The sequence below is a fragment of the Pelobates fuscus genome, chromosome 11 (genome assembly GCF_036172605.1).
Source record: "Pelobates fuscus isolate aPelFus1 chromosome 11, aPelFus1.pri, whole genome shotgun sequence".
Lineage (NCBI taxonomy): Eukaryota > Metazoa > Chordata > Amphibia > Anura > Pelobatidae > Pelobates > Pelobates fuscus.
Window position 1 is genome coordinate 125,829,479 of NC_086327.1, and position 21,215 is coordinate 125,850,693.

The 21,215-nt window shown below is 39.9% G+C and overlaps 1 protein-coding gene across 1 annotated transcript in view; it reads left to right on the plus strand.

Annotated features, from left to right (window-relative positions):
* Positions 1-12,350: 12,350 nt before the first annotated feature.
* Positions 12,351-21,215, plus strand: part of SIK2 (salt inducible kinase 2) — a 122,416-nt gene continuing 113,551 nt past the window's right edge. Inside the window, exon 1 of the mRNA XM_063436489.1 lies at positions 12,351-13,300. Within this exon, the coding sequence (XP_063292559.1) occupies positions 13,166-13,300 (135 nt within the window). The 5' untranslated portion in view covers positions 12,351-13,165. The remainder of the gene's footprint in view (positions 13,301-21,215) is intronic.

The window sequence follows — 21,215 nt, forward strand, 5'->3', positions numbered from 1 at the left end:
AATTAGAGGAAATGCCAAATTTATATAAAAATCATTTAAATTACAAGAGGCCGCAGGGGCCTTGGAGAAGCTAAACCTCCCACTGACAACCCTGGAAGCTACATCAGCGCAGAGGGGCCCCACAAGCTGCAGCCTTGGGACACACTCGGTCAGCGCACCGGAATTTGTGCCATGGCAAAGACCAGCGTAAGGGCACTGCACTGCACTTATCACGGATACTGTTTTTTTTTTTTTTTTTGTTTTTTTTTTAACTTTGTGCCTGTTTGACACATTTTTCTTTCTATTATGCGGTAATCTTATGACTATGTAGCTATGGTTGCTATCGATATTCATAGATTTTTTTTTTTTTTAAAACACCATGCCATTGGAGACACAAATCTTAGGTCACACTAAAGTAACCTAAGCTCACTTTCTACCGCCCACCATGCCTTGCCCATTTATGTACCATATGAATAACATATACTTCTCATAAAGACATGGTGGCTTAATACATTATAGCCAGACATCCCATCGGTTAATTATGTTCTATACTTGTTTTTACCAAAGCTAATCTATATGCATTAGTCTAATGCATGACTATTACCCACACTTGCACACGCAGTATAGCCACTTACCTACAGTCATGTCATGGGTACGGGATGGATGCTCCGAAGAGCTCACCACACTTGCCCAGAATCACCCTATCGGTCACAGCGCTACCACTCATATAGCTGTGTCCGTAACTTCAGCGAGCAGAGGTACATAACTTTAGGAAACTACACTAGCTAGCAGGGTGATACTACAACCTAACTCTTTCATCGCCCATATTAATCGTAATTTACGTCCGGTTTAGCGACCATCACATGTTTCTTTTTAACGTTACCATGTTAGTACTGTATACAAGCATTTCTGGACCAAGCTTTCATGTCATTTATTTTAACAAAATCGTAAGATGACCCGACTTTTCCGCTTCAAAATAATAAAAGTGTACAGTTTTCTCATTTGCCATGTTTGATAATGTACGATGATGTTATGCCTGGGACTGCTGTTACGGCACCACGGGCTTGCTGTTGAACCTTGCACAACAAAAATAAAGAATTAAAAAAAAATTATAATAATAATTTGAATGACTACAATTTAAAACGGACGGAGGCCACTTAACTTACTGTGCAATCTTGAAGGTTGTTACATCTTAGCAATTTTCAAAAACGGTCACAACATTTTGTTGATCAAGGAAACGGTTTTGTAAGTGAAATTTTGTATAGTTGTCTACTTTAAAGAAACAGCGTGCATCCATTTGTGAAGACTTTTTATTTTTAGTTTGCATTCCTGTTTTCTTTTATGTATTAACACAGTTTGGTGGATTCAAAAAACATGAATCCCCATGAAGTATCAAAAGTGGTGACAAGGGAGTAGTGGTGAAGACGTGGTGAATGTCTGAATGTGTTAATGATTGATTGTGCTGTATTTTGATCAATCAACCAATCAATCATTTACTTCTAAATTCAGTAAATGTGAACATTTCTACACATCAAACATAATTAACCAGGTACCCTCTATCAAATATAAAAAGTTGTCTCACCTACGAACTGTTCCCATCCAGGCACACCTTCTCTCATAATAATAATAATAAATAATAATAATAATAATAATAGTATGTTAAAAAAATCGCACCTTCCAAAACTTTATTTTGCTATATGTTGATGAATGTTTTTAATCTAGAATGGAATCAGTTAATTTAAGATTCGTAGCCGAATCGTAGGAAAAGGAGGGATCATGTCTTGTCAGAAATAGTATGGTATGATTTTTGAAGTAGCCCCAAACTATTTAACGTCAGTTAAAGCAATTCTAGATAAAGTAAAAAAGAAAAAAGACATATTTGTACTTTAATGATATACACACTACAGTAGGCTGCAGTACACAGTGTGTTTCTCATACTGTCAGTTGACCTGACCCCCTCTCACCACAAAACCACAGGAACATATTCTGCATCTGTAACCCTTCCTCTCATTTAGTACCTGCATATTCTTTGTCTAAACCAGTTCTGAAGACATTAGAACTTACCTACTAAATAGGGAATCATGGAGAATTCACAAGGGAACTGCCAACTTTAGGTCACGATAAACAGGGAACAGAATTCGGAAGTTGGATAATTTTTTTCTGTTTTTTTTTGTCTTTTTCTGCAATAATCCCATAATCTCCATATCATAGGTGTTTTCTTCATTGTGCCTTGAAGCAGAACTGTCATTTTTTTTTCCTTTTGTTTTTTATTGCCTTATTCCACTTGTATCTTAATAATTCTACTGTCCTTCCTGCACCTTACCTTTCTTTATATTTATTACCTTTTCTCCCTTGTGCTGGATCTCAATATATGGGAGCAGCCATTTTGTTCTCCTCTTTCAATGATGTCTGCAGTTTGCCGTTTAGTGGGATTGATTTTACTGATGGATTGTGGGTAAATGTGATTGGTAACTGAAACAGAACCTTGCTGTAGGAACCGTCAATTGTCGAGTTTTGTCAAGCTAACTACTATACATGAGAAAAACAAGAGAGCTCAGGAATTAAATAAGAAGACACGGAACTATGTAGACACAAATTAGGTTAGGTTTATTTTTGGTGGCAGAGCCTCTTTAACACAAACATGGCATCTTTTTGACCCAAGAGTAGGTCTTTCTAAAGTCGGGTTTGCTGGCCCTTGCTGGGAGAATCGTTAGTAAATAGCGATCTCCTGGTTTTTTAGTTTTTCTATTCATGATTCATTTGAGAAGCGAGCCTGCACACATTTTTACTGCACAATGTGTGGTTTTATGAGAAAACCCCACTCCTATTTTTGCTAATCTAAATACAGCTGCATGTACGTGAAATCGAAAAACGATTAATTTTTCTAGAGCAAAGAATGAAAATTAACAAATTGAACATGTTTGTTTGTGAATAGCCAAATTAGCATATGTCACGAACGCACCCTACTCAACAGTGTGCGTGACGTACTTCTGGTGGTGAAAGGGCTAAAGTTCACTATTTGTCTGCACTAGACCGGAAATAATGATAAAATCCCACTTAACACCACCCAGACTTAAGGTTAATAATATAAATATTACTATTTTAACGCTGCCATCACCAAGACAATTTATAAATGGGGTGCCTTGGTCCCCCAGGTAACTTAATAATAAAAACCCACCAAATACAACTTAGCACAATATTTAACCCCTTAAGGACCAAACTTCTGGAATAAAAGGGAATCATGACATGTCACACATGTCATGTGTCCTTAAGGGGTTAAGCAATTGCAAAGCACTAATTAGTCTCTTCAGGTAACGTGATTCTTAACCAGACAAAGGCAGAACTTAATAAAAAAAAAACCTTAAAAATAGTCACAGTGCATACAAAACTATAGATGACAATCAAATTAGTTACACCAACAACAGATAAAAACAAAAGGGATAAAATAAGAGAAGTCCTAATGACTTACTCAGGTTTTCAAAGTAAAACTTTTGCCCAGGGGGTCTCTGGTAAGGGAGATGGTGACTCACTCAGAATTAGATTCTAGCCCCCAAACAAGTACCAACACCTTTCAGAATCATTAGATATATACCCTATAGTAACTATAAGTGACCACCCCCTTGTGTTCCAGACCAACATCAATCCAAATGGAAACATTTGGTTCTATCTCCTCTTATGTACTTTCCACAGAAATAATAATTGCATCTATGAATTTGCTACCATTTTTCCATTCCGTAGATATGTCTTACTTCTTACTTGTGACCCAATATAGCGGACATCACAATCCCTTCCCCTATGGTTAAGCTACGCAAATCATGTTGCGGCTTGATTATAAGATTGTGCTTGTCCCATTCTAAATATAATAAAAAATAAAGCTTAATTAATCATCTGTGGCTAAGTATTAATGTTTCCTTTGGATATGATACTGGAAAACAAGACTTGTTTTTTTTATTGAAAACTAATGATAATTAACATATCAAAGAAATCAACTCATCAATTAGGAGGTACAGGCCATATGGCTGAAGCCAGCTAGTTTACATTGGAACTAAACATCAGGCATCTCAAGTGTAGAATCTCACACCCTGCAGAGCCTTTGATTTATCAAAGGATCAATCCATGTTTCACACCATCTGCCCCCTTCACATTCTTATACCATTTACATTATCCCTTCTGAACCTACAAGTAAAGTTTTTATGATAGCCGTACCTTAAGGAAAGTACTATCAGTCTGCCTAACCTGCCTCACAGCACATTCTACTTCTTCTGTGACATGCAATTTGCAAGATTGATGCACACAATTATGCATACATATAATTAAGTATGACTAATGACTGCTAATCAGTCAAAAATAAACAAAAGGCCACTCACCTGGTTTACAAAATGCTTTCTCAATGCGTGGTCCGCACGTCACGTCCGCAGTTAAATCTGATTGAATTTTGTTTCCATGCAGACTGTGTCAATCACAGCCAGGGGAGGCAACAAGAAAAAAGAATGGAGTCTTGCGCAACTTGAATTTAAAGTGCACCCCCTGGTGCTAGAACTTTAATTCAGAAGGACAAAGTACAACAGCCAGGTGGTGTGGCTATGGCAGAATAAACAGAAACAAAAGTGAGTTTACTCTTAAATGGCAGATAATTGAGCACTGAGACTTTAGAGGCATAATCTATACACTAAAACGGCTTCATTAAGCTTAAGTTGTTTTGGTGACTATATTGTCTCTTTAAAAATCTCCCAGTGAGGTTTTGTAATAACATACATATGTAATATAGCAATAATTGCATCTAAAGAATACAGAATATATAGTACTGCACTAAAAAAAAACATATTTTTAGAACAGTATATATTTAATGATTAAAGGATCATTATATTGTCAGGAAACCCATTTTCCTGACACTTTTTAACCCTTAGGTTCCCCTCCCCCCCCTCCCTCCCCCCGCCCACCTCAGGGCCCCCCTCCCTTGGTGCTGAAGGGGATCCAGTTACTTACTTTAATCCAGCACCGGGCTCCTCCCCCACCGACGTCAGCTACCGAGTGGAGCGGAATGCACATGCGCGGCAAGAGCCGCACGCGCATTCAAACAATCCATAGGAAAGAATTTCTCAATGCTTTCCTATGGACGGAATGCACACTAAATGCAATTTTCGCATCCAGAGTTGCAGAAGCACCTCTAGCGGCTGTCAGGAAGACAGCCACTAGAGGCTGGATTAACCCTGCAATGTAAACAGTTTACATCTGAAGGGTTAAAACCTGGTGGACCTGGCACCCAGACCACTTCATTGAGCTGAAGTGGTCTGGGTGACTATAATGTCCCTTTGATAGTCTTAAGATACTATAGGTAAACATATGAGAGGATATTAATGTTTAGCATTCGTTAATATGTAATGTAGGAGTTAATGTTTAGTGATAGTGGCATAATAAGGTAATGTAAAGGTTAATGTGTAGTATAGTACATTAGTGTAGTGTAGAGGTTTAGGGTAGGACTTTACTACAAATAGCATTGGGACATACATATTTAAAGGGACACTATAGTCACCCAGACCACTTCAGCTCAGTGAAGTGGTCTGGGTGCAATGTTCCTCAGGTTTTAACCCTTCAAATGCAAACATAGCAGTTTCAGATAAACTGCTATGTTTACATTTGGGGTTAAGCCAGCCTCTAGTGGCTGTCTTCCAGACAGCCACTAGAGGCGCATCTGCAACGCTGGAGGCATATTATGCCTTCATCGCGCAGAGCTTTCCTATTGACAACTTGAATGCGCATTCAGCTACGCTGACGTCGGCAAAGGGAACTGACGTCGGCGGGGGAGGAGAGGTAACCAGCGCCGAGGGAGCCCGGCGCTGGAATAAGGTAAGCTGCTGAAGGGGTTTTAAGCTGGTAGTTTATTGTGACTGGCTAGTAACTACTTATCCCATAAAATATTATGGAGAGAGGATTTATGGAACAAGAAAGAAAAAAAATCCACAGACCAGAATGCAATGCCCTTGATTGGTAGACTCTTCCTTGATAGGGAGGAGTTGGTCTGTTACTGACACTCGCCTGTGTAAAAGCTCTAGGAATTGTATGTCTATGTTTTTATTTTGTTATTAAAAAACAAAATTGGTGTTTCAACATTACAAATTGCCAGAAGCAGGGGATTCAGATTTTTGCGCCCCCCCCTGCTCTGGCGCCCTAAGTCGGCCACCTGAGCCCCCTTATGTCCCTAGGCTGTAATGTAAACACTGCATTTTCTCTGATAAAACAGTGTTTACTGCAAAAAGCCTGAAGGTAATGATTCTACTCACCAGAACAAATACAATAATCTGGCGACTATAGCGTCCCTGTAAAATGGCGTCCGGTACTGCTGAAAAGTGTAACTCCTACTATTATTAGGTAAACTGGAGAGGTAATCCATACATTATTCTCCATTAGTTACGAGGCATAATTACACGAATGATGTCACTATGCAAACAATAAATAATTTTAAAACAATTGCTGTTTAGACAATGCACCGCATGGTTTAATTTTACCAGGAATACAAATTAATGTGTTATGGTAACCATTTATCAAACAACTATCTACAAACTTAGTATGGAAGTAAACTGTCTTAATTGTAAGAAAAAGACACACGCAATTCTTTTATATAAACCACATTTCCTGTGGGTGTCTTTTGAGGTAACATGCAAACCATATCTTTAAATGTTATCTTTTCTTTGACAAACATTTATTAACAAGCTAGCTGATTCATAGCCGGCGTTGATAAACCTCACTTTCTTACAGGTAATCTGTCTTTCTCCCTGCTTTTGTCATTATTATGATGTTATTATTTATATAGCGCCTACAAATTCTTTACAATGGGTGGACGAACAAACATGTAATTGTAACCAGACAAGTTAGACACACAGTAACAGAGGGTCAATGAGCTTACATGCTAGAGGGAGTGGGGTAAAATCATCCCAGTTACCCCTTTGTATCCTCTTCTAATTTTGTTTGACTCTTTTTAGTTTAATTCCCAGGGGTTTATTCACTAAATTAGAAATTGTGTAGAATTAAATAAATAAAAGCGTTGGGAAAAAAAGTTGGAGTTAGTAAGAGATTTTCCCGAAACCTGCTATTTTAGCCTATGGAATGCAACACCTTGCTCAATTCTCTGTCTAGTAAGCAAATGTGAATAGCATCCAACATTTCACCTGGACATAAAGGTAGACTTTGGCAGATATAACTCCAATTTAAGTATGTATTTTCCAATTGTGGGTATATCTAAGCACAGCTTGCAAAAGCTGCACATCTCTTGTCAGTGTAAGCCCTCCTCTTCTAACCCTGCCCACACTTCCTGTGGCTGTCCAATCACAGACTTCCCAATACAGCTCAATGAGAAGTCTTTGCAAGGCAGGTGCTCTGCCTGTTGAGTTTATCTACATTAAGCTAAACAAACCAGGAAGTAACAAGACCAATTGTCTGACTGACAGCCAGGGGTAACTACATAAATTTACAATGCTAATATAATAATATAATACATAATATTATACAAATAAAAAGACACCTAAAGTGCTTTAAATGGACACTAGAGTCACCAGGACAACTACAACTTAATGTAGTTGTTCTGGTGTGTATAGTATGTCCCTGCAGGCATTTCGATGTAAACACTGTGTTTGGAGTGTTCATTTAATTTTAGGGTTGTGAGTGGGGTTGTGACCAGTCCAGGAGCAGAGGAATTTTCGGTGACTTAAAGGACCACTCTAGTGCCAGGAAAACATACTTGTTTTCCTGGCACTAGAGTGCCCTGAGGGTGCCCCCACCCTCAGGGACCCTCTCCCGCCCGGCTCTGGAAAGGGGAAAAGGGTTAAAACTTACCTTTTTCCAGCGGTGGGCGGAGAGCTCTCCTCCTCCGATCCTCCTCTTCTCCTCCCCGTCGGCTGAATGCGCACGCGCGGCAAGAGCTGCGCGCGCATTCAGCCGGTCACATAGGAAAGCATTCATAATGCTTTCCTATGGACGCTTGCGTGCTCTCACTGTGATTTTCACAGTGAGAATCACGCAAGCGCCTCTAGCGGCTGTCAATGAGACAGCCACTAGAGGAAATAGGGGAAGGCTTAACCCATTCACAAACATAGCAGTTTCTCTGAAACTGCTATGTTTCTGAAAAAATGGGTTAACCCTAGAAGGACCTGGCACCCAGACCACTTCATTAAGCTGAAGTGGTCTGGGTGCCTAGAGTGGTCCTTTAATAAGAATTTATGTAACTAAAATGTAATATGGAACACAAACAATGTATCTTATTTACACAGACTGATTTCTAAGCACATTTATTATAGTTTGAAGACACATTACTGGGAGTATTATTGCTGTGGAGGTCTGTTATATGGGAAGCCTAGAGAGGCCATGTATTTTTAATACATGCAATTTGTAATGTTGAAACACCAGCTTTTTTTTTTCTCAATAACAAAAAAAAACAAAAACAAAAAAAATTTACCCATACAATTCCTAAAGCTTTTACACAGGCGAGTGTCAGTAACAGACCAACTCCTCCCTACCAAGGAAGAGTCTACCAATCAAGGCCATCTCATTCTGTTCTGTGGATTTTTTCTTTCGTGTTCCATAAATCCCCTCTCTGTAATATTTTATGGGACAAGTAGTTCATACCACAGTGGCTATTAGTTTTTTTTCACAGTCTGATTCACAAGTGTGTAAACGGTACTGTGTGCAGTGATCTACCAGATGTTCCTCCACACATCCATGAATCCACAGCTGGACTTTCTTCCACTGAGGAGGGAGATGTCAATCTAATGTGGCAAACTGGGGCATGTGTATAATGCAGATGCAAGTTGAAATGTTCTCCTTTGACAACTGAGAGCCAGAGGGCAGGCTTTTAGCTGCACTGTGTATTTGCAAATCATTGCACTTGAGTCATTCTCAGCGGGGAGACTATGTGCAGGGTACTCTCTGCACAGTAACATTTTGTTCGAGAGACCTTTTAAGCATCTGTCTCTTCCTTAAAGGGTTATTCTAACCACCATTACCAATTCTGTTTTTAAATACTGCACATACTGAGAGCAGTAGACATGGACAAAATATGACTGTCGTCAGTGCGCACAGTGCGCTTGTGATGTGCTTCTCCCCTTGCAGCACTTCCTGCAAGGATAAGCCATGATCTCCTTTTATTAGTTGCCTGTTTTATCATTTACCATCTCTTTCTGATATATTTACCAGTTAGTGTTAATTATTTACCTTCCAGATGGTTGATGGATCAGAAAAAAACTGTCCTGGTATGCACTTAGACCTCAAATTAACATTTTTGGATACACTTTTCAAATTATTTTTTTCTAAATATTAAAATATGATAAATCTGATTATATCTTTACAATGACACCTGTCAAGAGGTGGGATATATTAGGCAGCAAGATAACAGTCAGTACTTGAATTTTAGGAAAAATGGGGAAGACCTGATAGACTTTGACAAGGACCAAAAAGGACCCGATCAGAGCAACTCCAAATGGCAAGTCTTGTGGGGTGTTACCGGCATGCAGTTGTTAGTACCTACCAAAAGTGGTGCATGAGTTGCAATTCAAATATGTACATAGTTTCTGCATGACTTTTTTACAAATCTTCCAGCACAATTATCGCTGTACTTTGGTTATTAATAAAAAAATGTTCCACCCACAAGCTGACTGTGTCTTGTTATTAACCCTTACTCTACCACCCATGAAGAGAGATAATAGGAGGGTAAAGTCCACAAGCTCGCTCTGATAATGGGGGGCCCAGGGAACCCTGTTCTATTTATTCTTTACATCCTCATTTTAATATTTCTCCTTGAAGATTTGGGGTATTATAAAGACAATTCTGAAGTGGTATTACCCAATTAGAAAGTTTATCATTTCTGAGCATTACCTCTTGTGGTTTTGCCCCCAAATTACCATGAAAGATTTCATTAGAATTATCACAATACTACCAGAGCTTAGAGGATAATCACAAAAGTGTTTAAGGGAGGCTTCAAGCACCAAAGCTTAAGCTTAATTAAGTGGTTAGGGCGCATAGAGAATGTTTCTGCAGTTACACAGCCTTCTAAAAAATAGCCTACATTTTTTAGATTCCCTAATTGGAAAGTGTGTGTCATTTTGTGTTTCATTTTTTTCTGCATTCTTAATTGTCTGCTAGAGCCCACAGCAGCCTCCTGTGTGTGATTAAAGAGCAGGAGTTAATGGCAGAGAATTGAGAAGTGAGACTGCGGGGGGACTGATCTATACACCAAAACCATTTGATCAAGCTAAAGTTGTGTTGGTGTCCTTTTAGAGTGTCATTTTAATTGTATAATGAAAGCCAGATGGTTAGAAAACTTCAAAGCTATAACAGTCACGTTCATGAATTAGAAAATAAATGCCCAACAATATGCACTTACACGATAATTTACTAAAGTAGTTATTGTCAGGAATTAGGAGTTAATTTCATATTGTAGGCCATAACTGCTGAACTTTGAATGGCAAAACTGAGGATAAAACAATTATTTGGAAATAATCCAATACAGTCACAGCTTGTCTAGGTTTACTATTCAGTTTAAGTAGAGGGACTCTCCACTGCCTAAATACAAAAAAATAAATCGTTTTTGGTTTTTTTAAATTACTATTTAGTAGATATAGTTCCAATGAAGATATGCATGCATGTATTGATGCATTTTTGTATTGGAGTTATATCTAAAACAGTTTGCAAAATCTGCAGCTCTCTTGTCTGCTGCCATTACAAGCCCTCCCCTTCTAACCCCGCCCACACTTTTTGTGGCTGTCCAATCACAGACTTCCCAATGCAGCTCAATGAGAAGTCTGTGCAAGGCAGGTGCTCTGGGCAATTGCTGCCTTTTGAATTTAGCTCCGCTGAGCTAACCAAACCAGGAAGTAACAGGACTGATGGTCTGATTTACAGCCAGGGGCTGTAATAAAGTTAATTTCTTTAACTGAAATCTTGAGTTTAGTGATTAGCAAAGGCAGTCTATATTTTTCGATTTCTGATATTTTGACCTTAAATTTAAATTTCACTTTAATTTCACTTAGAATTCCCGACAAGTAACATTTTAGGGGTTGGTTCATTATATTTTGAATTGTAGTGAATTGAAATCTAAATTGCAGATTTTTTTCATTGATTGGGAAAATTCTCCAACTCAGCTCTAGTCACACTTGGCTATTTTTGTCATTTGGATTTCAATTCTCCACAATTCAGAATTTAGTACATACATCCTTGTTAACCTGACTAGTACCTTTACCTGAATACCACAGAAAAGGTTCAGGATAAATTAAAAACGGTTATAAATGGGCCCTAGAAATGTATGGTCCGATCTCCTCATTGTACAACCAACAACATGACATTACCTGATACGGGTAAAAAACTACCTTTACCCAAAAACTACCTTTACCCAAATGCCACAGATACATTTCAAGAACAAAAAAAAGGGACAAACTACTATAAATGGGCTTGTATTGTCTTGTAAAGTCTTGTATTGTAAGATCTGCTCATTGTAAAACCTGCAACAAATATTACCTTATGCAGGTAAAATTTGCTAACACATGATACAGGAGATTAATTAGATTAGATTATATGACACAGGTGACCAGTTATAATATGATACAGGTGATTATATTATCTGATACAGGTGATTAGTGATATTATGATACATGTGATTTTATTATCTGATACAGGTTATTGGTAATATTATGATACAGGTGATATTACCTGATACAGGTGATTAGTGATATTACCTGATACAGGTGATTAATAATATGACCTGATATTATTACCATTTATATATCGCTGACATCTTCCATAGCGCTTTAGCATATGTCACAGCGGATAAAACAGCAAACAAGAAACCAACTATTACATATGATAACAGGTGCACCCTTTTAGAGGTTAATGATGGTGCAGCTCAAATGGGTTTACAGTCTGTCAAATCCATAGGATAAATCTCACACAAGACACATTTTTAAGGTGAGAAAATATGAGACCTATGGGTAAAATGTATCACACCTTTATTAAAAAAAAAGACACATTTATATAAATCCAGATATGTGTTAGCTGTAGGATCAGACAAGTGATAGCACAGCTCTCTCTGTATATGCTGATCTGGCTTATTGTCTGTGTCTGCTGTTCCTGTAATGAGCTTTTCCTCACTGCCTGTGTGTCTGTCTGTCTGTCTGTCTGTGACCTCTGTTGCTCACAGGCTGCTTGCTGCTCAGTGCACACAGCAGGCTCACACCCCCTCTCTATATTCTCTATCTATGCAGCCTTGATTGACAGCTTGTGCAGAAGGTCTGCTGACGTCAGAGCTGGCTCTGGTTGCCAGGGGCAACCCATTTGGCAAGGAGCTGTGAAGAGAGAGAGGCAGACAGAAGCCCTGCCCAGGAGACCTCCTGCAGCTCTGACGTCAATGGACGTCAACCCTGAGAACATGATGCCTTGTGCAAGCTGCAGAGCCTTACCCAGAGCTGTTCACTGGTTTCCTGCAAAGCTGTCTCCACTCCCAGTGTGTGTGATTCTCACCAGGACTTGTGATCACACAAGCAGCCAGTGTGCAAGGGAACTCATTGCACAAACAACTGACTTTATCCTGCACTTTGGATCAGACACACACACAGCTCCCTCCACAGCAAGTTATCTGGCAGACTTTACTGGACTCCTGCAAAGTGAGCCTGCTCTAGCAATACTGTAATAGCCCATCCTCCTCTCCTAGATTATTAGTGGTGTTGGTAGTGATTGGTTTCATGGCTGGCACTGCTTGCATGGATTGCTGATCCGTTTTACAAGTTCTGGATCTGGCAGCTCCTGCAGAGACTGTACAATGCAAAGTGTAACCTTATATCCAGAGTGAGGATCCCATGCTGCCTGCTGGACATTGTATCCAGAGTGAGGATTCCATGCTGCCTGCTGGACATTGTATCCAGAGTGAGGAGTCCATGCTGCCTGCTGGACATTGTATCCAGGGTGAGGATTCCATGCTGCCTGCTGGACATTGTATCCAGAGTGAGGATCCCATGCTGCCTGCTGGACATTGTATCCAGAGTGAGGATCCCATGCTGCCTGCTGCACTTTGTGTAGGGCTCCTATAAGTGGATCATGGCTGATCCTGCCTGATTGGACTCTATGAAGGTTTGCCCCTGTTTTTGTGGTGATCTTGGTGCCAGTTGATGTCTTTTTCCCATTGGATCTCACTGTCCTGGGTCGCAGCATGGTCATGGCGGATTGTCAGAGGCATGTACAGAGGGGTCCTGTCCGGGTCGGATTCTATGACATAGAACGTACTTTAGGGAAAGGCAATTTTGCTGTGGTGAAGCTGGCCAGGCACCGCATTACCAAAACCGAGGTAAGTGCCCCCTCGTACTGTACTGTGTGACCATCTACAATTACTATTGCCCCCCCCCACTATTATTGCCCCCCACAATTATTGCCCCCTGCTAGTGAAGAATGCACTCCAACAGTATTCCCTCTTACCCATCCCCTATGGATTATCAGCTAGTGAGGGCTATACCCCAGCATTATTACCCCCTATGGATTATCAGCTAGTGAGGGCTATACCCCAGCATTATTACCCCCTATGGATTATCAGCTAGTGAGGGCTATACCCCAGCATTATTACCCCCTATGGATTATCAGCCAGTAAAGGCTATACCCCAGCATTATTACCCCCTATGGATTATCAGCTAGTGAGGGCTATACCCAGCATTATTACCCCCTATGGATTATCAGCTAGTAAAGGCTATACCCCAGCATTATTACCCCCTATGGATTATCAGCTAGTGAGGGCTATACCCAGCATTATTACCCCCTGTGTATTAACAGCTAGTGAGGGCTATACCCAGCATTATTACCCCCTATGTATTAACAGCCAGTGAGGGCTATACCCAGCATTATTACCCCCTATGTATTAACAGCCAGTGAGGGCTATACCCCAGCAGTATTACCCCCTGTGTATTAACAGCTAGTGAGGGCTATACCCAGCATTATTACCCCCTATGTATTAACAGCCAGTGAGGGCTATACCCAGCATTATTACCCCCTATGTATTAACAGCTAGTGAGGGCTATACCCAGCATTATTACCCCCTATGTATTAACAGCTAGTGAGGGCTATACCCCAGCAGTATTACCCCCTGTGTATTAACAGCCAGTGAGGGCTATACCCAGCATTATTACCCCCTATGTATTAACAGCCAGTGAGGGCTATACCCAGCATTATTACCCCCTGTGTATTAACAGCTAGTGAGGGCTATACCCCAGCATTATTACCCCCTGTTTATTAACAGCTAGTGAGGGCTATACCCCAGCATTATTACCCCCTATGGATTATCAGCTAGTGAGGGCTATACCCAGCATTATTACCCCCTGTGTATTAACAGCCAGTGAGGGCTATACCCAGCATTATTACCCCCTATGTATTAACAGCTAGTGAGGGCTATACCCCAGCAGTATTACCCCCTGTGTATTAACAGCCAGTGAGGGCTATACCCAGCATTATTACCCCCTATGTATTAACAGCCAGTGAGGGCTATACCCAGCATTATTACCCCCTGTGTATTAACAGCTAGTGAGGGCTATACCCCAGCATTATTACCCCCTGTTTATTAACAGCTAGTGAGGGCTATACCCCAGCATTATTACCCCCTATGGATTATCAGCTAGTGAGGGCTATACCCAGCATTATTACCCCCTGTGTATTAACAGCCAGTGAGGGCTATACCCAGCATTATTACCCCCTGTGTATTAACAGCTAGTGAGGGCTATACCTCAGCATTATTACCCCCTGTGTATTAACAGCTAGTGAGGGCTATACCTCAGCATTATTACCCCCTGTGTATTAACAGCTAGTGAGGGCTATACCCCAGCATTACTATCCCCTGTGTATTAACAGCCAGTGAGGGCTATACCCAGCATTATTACCCCCTATGTATTAACAGCCAGTGAGGGCTATACCCCAGTATTATTACCCCCTGTGTATTAACAGCTAGTGAGGGCTATACCCCAGTATTACCCCCTGCGTAATAACAGCTAGTGAGGGCTATACCCCAGTATTATTACCCCCTGTGTATTAACAGCTAGTGAGGTCTATACCCAGCATTATTACCCCCTGTGTATTAACAGCTAGTGAGGGCTATACCCCAGCATTATTACCCCCTGTTTATTAACAGCTAGTGAGGGCTATACCCCAGCATTGTTACCCCCTATGGATTATCAGCTAGTGAGCGCTATACCCCAGCATTATTACCCCCTGTGTATTAACAGCTAGTGAGGGCTATACCCCAGTATTATTACCCCCTGCGTAATAACAGCTAGTGAGGGCTATACCCCAGTATTATTACCCCCTGTGTATTAACAGCTAGTGAGGGCTATACCCCAGTATTATTACCCCCTGTGTATTAACAGCTAGTGAGGGCTATACCCAGCATTATTACCCCCTGTGTATTAACAGCTAGTGAGGGCTATACCTCAGCATTATTACCCCCTGTGTATTAACAGCTAGTGAGGGCTATACCTCAGCATTATTACCCCCTGTGTATTAACAGCTAGTGAGGGCTATACCCCAGCATTATTACCCCCTGTGTATTAATAGCTAGTGAGGGCTATACCTCAGCATTATTACCCCCTGTGTATTAACAGCTAGTGAGGGCTATACCCCAGCATTATTACCCCCTGTGTATTAACAGCTAGTGAGGGCTATACCCAGCATTATTACCCCCTGTGTATTAACAGCCAGTGAGGGCTATACCCCAGCATTATTACCCCCTGTGTATTAACAGCCAGTGAGGGCTATACCCCAGCATTATTACCCCCCTGTTTATTAACAGCTAGTGAGGGCTATACCCAGCATTATTACCCCCTGTGTATTAACAGCTAGTGAGGGCTATACCCAGCATTATTACCCCCTGTGTATTAACCGCTAGTGAGGACTATAACCCATCATTATTTCCCTCTGTGTATTAACAGCTAGTGAGGGCTATAACCCATCATTATTTCCCTCTGTGTATTAACAGCTCGTGAGGGCTATAACCCATCATTATTTCCCCCTGAGTATTAACAGCTAGTGAGGGCTATACCCCAGCATTATTACCCCCTGTGTATTAACAGCTAGTGAGGGCTATACCTCAGCATTATTACCCCCTGAGTATTAACAGCTAGTGAGGGATATACCCCAGCATTATTACCCCCCATTGTGTTGACAGCTAGTGTAGTCTAGACCCCATTACTGCCATTCAGTGTATTAAGATATTCAGTCTTTATAGCCCACCTCCCAGTGCCCTCACGCATCAAATGCTCACAAATCGTACCCCAATACCTAGTTGCCCCATCACAAGCTCCTGAATGGTATAGCCAAGTGCCTTATATTGCCCTATGTGCATTAAGAGCTGTATTATCCTCTGTGCATCATGAGCTACTGAATTCCCTACCCCAATGCCCCCATCCATTACAATCTACTGAATTATTTACCACCAGTACCTTAGCGACCATGTACATTAATATTCACAGAGCTGTATTTACCCAAGAGCTCTATTGCCCCCTGTGCATTAGGAGCAACTGAATTCTTTACTCCAGTATCATATTGCCCCATGTGCATTATAACACACTTAACTTTTACCCTGTGCATTAAGATACATTAAATTCCATACAACATCAGCTTATTACCTCCAGCACAATAAGGGCCCCCCTCACTTCCATACTTTGGTACCTTAATACCTGCATGCAGTTTGTTATTCCATGTTCCAGTTCATTATTGTTCGCCTACATTTAGAGCCTCCAAATTGCATGTCCCCTGTGATTTATGAGCATATTGAATTCCGTACCTTTAATGTCCTATAGGCCATGCAATCTACAAATAGTTGGTTGCCCTAATAGTATCAGACCTGGCAAAAGTATCCCTGTTTAATAGTATCCTAATCTGCCATACCTATACCTTTAAAATGCTTATTTCCTGGTTTCTACCATGCCAAAATATAATATTTTTATATGTTAAAAACCATTTTCTCATTTGATTACCTGGTACATCTTGTTGGCCATATTGTGTCTTGTAGTTGTTCTGTTGCGTTTATATGATGTACCAGTGGCTACCTGTAGGATATTGTGCTGCAGTTGTGTAGGTAACCTACTGATGATAGATAAATGATGTTTGTCGTTGACACGATCAGAGACAACGGCTTGTGAGTGATGTCATTATAAATATTTATTAACTAGGAAAAAGTGGTGATGAACCAATTACACCTGACATCGTAGTCCATTTCGAACTGACTAATGTTATCCACCTAATTTAGATTCAACGTGGTGTCATGCTTCTGTATTACATTTATCACCTCTGTGTCCTTTTCACTGCTGATTACACTGGTCTTTCTGGGATATAAATTGGTCTCTGCTTTACACGAGCCATGCTATATGGCCATTAAACCCACAGTTGTCCACAGCCTGCCTAGTGGTAATTACAGGATGATCCCCAACACGTGAAGTAGGCAAAAAATCCACGACCGGGTAATATTACACTTGGGTATGTTTGGCATAGCGAAGAGCCACCAATACAATAACACATTAAGTTTTGCTAGTTATCTTTGTTATTGGGATCCACATAAAGTTAGAGATTTTATTATTTATATATTATGGTTTTAGGTTTTTTGCGTACTCCTCTGTGAATTTCAAAAGTTCGAAAGGTGTCCTGCAAAAAAAATTGAAAGCATCTCGTATTATGTTCTCTACATAGATTTATCCTAAAATCGAGTGTCCAATTATTATTCCCTTTCATTTTATGCATGACCTTTGATACCATTCAGATCCAGTATTGTTGCTCATTAATGATATCTGGCATAAATTGATGGACCAGCAACGTGATCTATAATTTTATGAATTACTTTTTTTTTAATAAATGGATGGGAAAAAAAATCCTGCAAAATTAACATACATACGTTAGTAATCCTGTGTGTGTGTGTGTGTGTGTATATGTATATCTATCTATCTATCTATCTATATATATATCTCACATGCGTGCACACACATACTTTACTTGCTGGTGGAGAATTGATTGGGTGAATAGACTTCCTTGGTAGCCTCTAGGCAATTTTGTAACTATAGGGCAGCAAAAGGTCAAAACGTTAGCATTCCTGCATTTAGAGCAGGAAGATAAAGATAAATAAATAAAAATGAAGTGACCTTATTGACAATTTAAAAAAAATTTAAGGGCCTTTGTGCTATATACATCAGGGCTTGACAAATGCTTCAATTTAGGCATGACAGACCTATTTGGAACACATCCTTGTTTTCTCCGAGATACATCAGTAGAATGCTTTTTGTTTGGTTTCAGAGAGATCCCACAAACCGATATGAGCCTGCATATTATACGTGCGATAGTTTGTGTGTCTCCACTGTTCATCAAAAGCCTTCACTCCAGGAAGTAATAATTTAAATTAAATAAAGCAGATCTTCTTGCAGGCCTCTCAAAGGTCCTTGTCATCTGTCAAGTCCAGGAGATAAACAACGTTCCAAGACAAAATGATGGGCGTTTTATCAAGGTGTATCAAAAATATATTCAGAAAGTCCCGGAGTTTACCTAATACATTTTTTATTTAAAGAACATAAAATTATCATTTATTAATAATACTAATTATAGAGCATAACTGCATAATGAGGAAAAAGGGCTATGTAACAGATCAAATTATTCGTGTGACACAAAGCTTTCATTGATTTAAGTTTGTCCCCTTCATATACTGTGCTTAATTATATATATATATATATATATATATATATATATATATATATATATATATATATATAATATATACATATACATATACATATAAAGACGATAGCTGAATGCAGAACAATTTCTGGGAAAAAAAAATTATCTAAAATTTTATTTTTGGTTTGTGGGGTTTTTTTTTACACCCCTCCTTACTGAGATTTAATAGCTGTTAAAGTTTAATTTCTTGGGGCTCTTCACTAATCTGGGTATTATGAAGAATTAACAAGGGAGTGTCACCTTTTTTAGGCTAAAGTTCTGGGAGAATTTTTCCTCTTCACATATGTTGGGCTAAAATTGCAAATTTTAGTTCTCCTCAAATCTATTCTACCCATGACATTTGTACAACATTCTGACAATTCTTATGTAGTGTTTCTACAGAACCTAATATTTTCTAAAAGTTAATGTATAGTTTTATGCATAACTCACATTCAGATTGTCTGTCTAACTTTTTGGCTTTCTGTTGCAAGTTAAGAGTCTGGACACTCCGTGACCCTTAATTCAGGTCACAGCAAGCATATTGCTATCACATATTTAGTAATGTTCCACAGACATTGCAAAATGGGCTTTGTTCCTTTTTAAACCTTTTTCAGGCACAAAATTAAGTTGGTTCCTTGTACTTTTATGAGACCTGGCATGTGATTTTTGTCCTCAATCGTTTTACATTTATTTTTAAATTCATATACAAAAATTGTTTGCTATATCTATATTTTAAATAAATATAATCTTTAGTTTATCTGCATCCAATCACACAAAGATTATTTACAAATGCCAGCATGTTCTAAAATTAAATTTTTCTTCAAGGCTTGCTCTGTGGTCATCCTGAAAATGTATTACTGATCTTTCAAATATATTGCCATACAGTGTACATATAAATAATTGTAGTTATGTTTTCTAAGGAGATATATACACATATATTCAGAATTTATAGGCCCTTTTTGTGACCATGAGTTGTGTGTGTGTGTGTGTGTGTGTGTATACACACATTTTATTATTATTATATATATTTATTTTTATTTATTTTTTTGCCAGTTGTCAATGAATAAGTCATGAGTTAAACTGAAAGAGAAACGAACAATACATAAGTTTTTTTGGGGGAAAAAAAAAAAACAGTAACTGACTATAATACAAGATATATTGCTACAGATTATTTCTATGTTCTCATACAAGTTAATAAACCATACGTGTGACTGCAATAGTAGGTTTTGTGTATTTTAAGTTTATAAATAAAAATATATCTCATATGAATGTTACTGCTTTCACAATTTCTTGATAATACTTAATTTTTTTTTTTTTAATTGTCATTCTTTATTTTTGTAGTGCATCGAATGATAAAGCATGGCTACATAGACATTTTTCAAATGACAGAAACAACAGTAAGGAATATCATAAAATGTCAGGGTTGCTGCACTTTTTTTTTGTAATTGAGTAGAAATAGGTCAGGGTCATAGTTCTATGTAGGTAAAGCAGAGTGACAGAAAGAGACATGTTTTAGGTTTAGAACTATAGTTAAATTTCAGAATATGTAAAGACCACTGGGCCCAAGGACACAACGATAGCCGATGCTCATATGAAAAGGCTACCATAAAAAAACAAACCGCAAAACATTGCATGGGGATTGCTTAGCATGATTTGGGACGAGACAGCCAAGTTGGCGGCATGGTGTGAGGATCAGTCAATCTAATGGTGGCAAGTCCCTACCTTGACCATTGTCAGCCGCAATGATGGAGTCCTACCGCTGTGCCCAAGCGGTGGTGCTCCCACCCCCGCCCACCTGCAGGCATCCTTTCCTCCAGTAGGAGCTTGTGATTGCCGGTCGCAAGGCCAGTGTAGCTGGGTACGTGAGTGACAGGCCACTGAGCTTTGTGGGATGCTTCGGGAGTTAGTGAATTTGCCTGCCTGGTTTTGGGGCGAGGTACCATGGCGCTGGGGCATTGCCCGCCGACCCTGCAGCCTCCTGCATCTTTTTCCCTCTGCAGCACCTATCTGGGAACCCGCACCGGGCAGCTGGTTGGGCCGTGGAGAATGTGACTCGGCCCGATGGAGTAGAGGTAAGTCCCCTGGTGTGAGGTGATATTCAAGCCCGTTCTTCCAGGGCTGCCCAGAAGCATTCACAAATATCTGGTTTAGCTTCTTCAGGTTACTTTGGACGGTTCCAGGCTGATATCTGGGTAAGCTGTGTGTCACACGGAGCAGGAAAGCGTCCGCCTCTCCCACCGGCAGCATGCACTAGGCCTCGTCTGGATTTTGAGGTAGCTCAAGCACGTAGTGATTTGTGGGGTCATCCAAGACACCTTGCTGGTTTCAGGCTTCAGGTAAGTTCCAAAGGATGCTGTGAGTGATCACACCAGAGAGGTAATCTGTCAAGATTCAGTTACTAGCTGAGGGGCACTCTCGAGATGCGTGCTGCCACCATGTAGCCATGGCCCCACCCCCACCCCCTTTGATAATACTTTATGATGGTTTTGTTTAACTTTGCATCAAACCATCCAGATTTTAGTGTGTGTGTC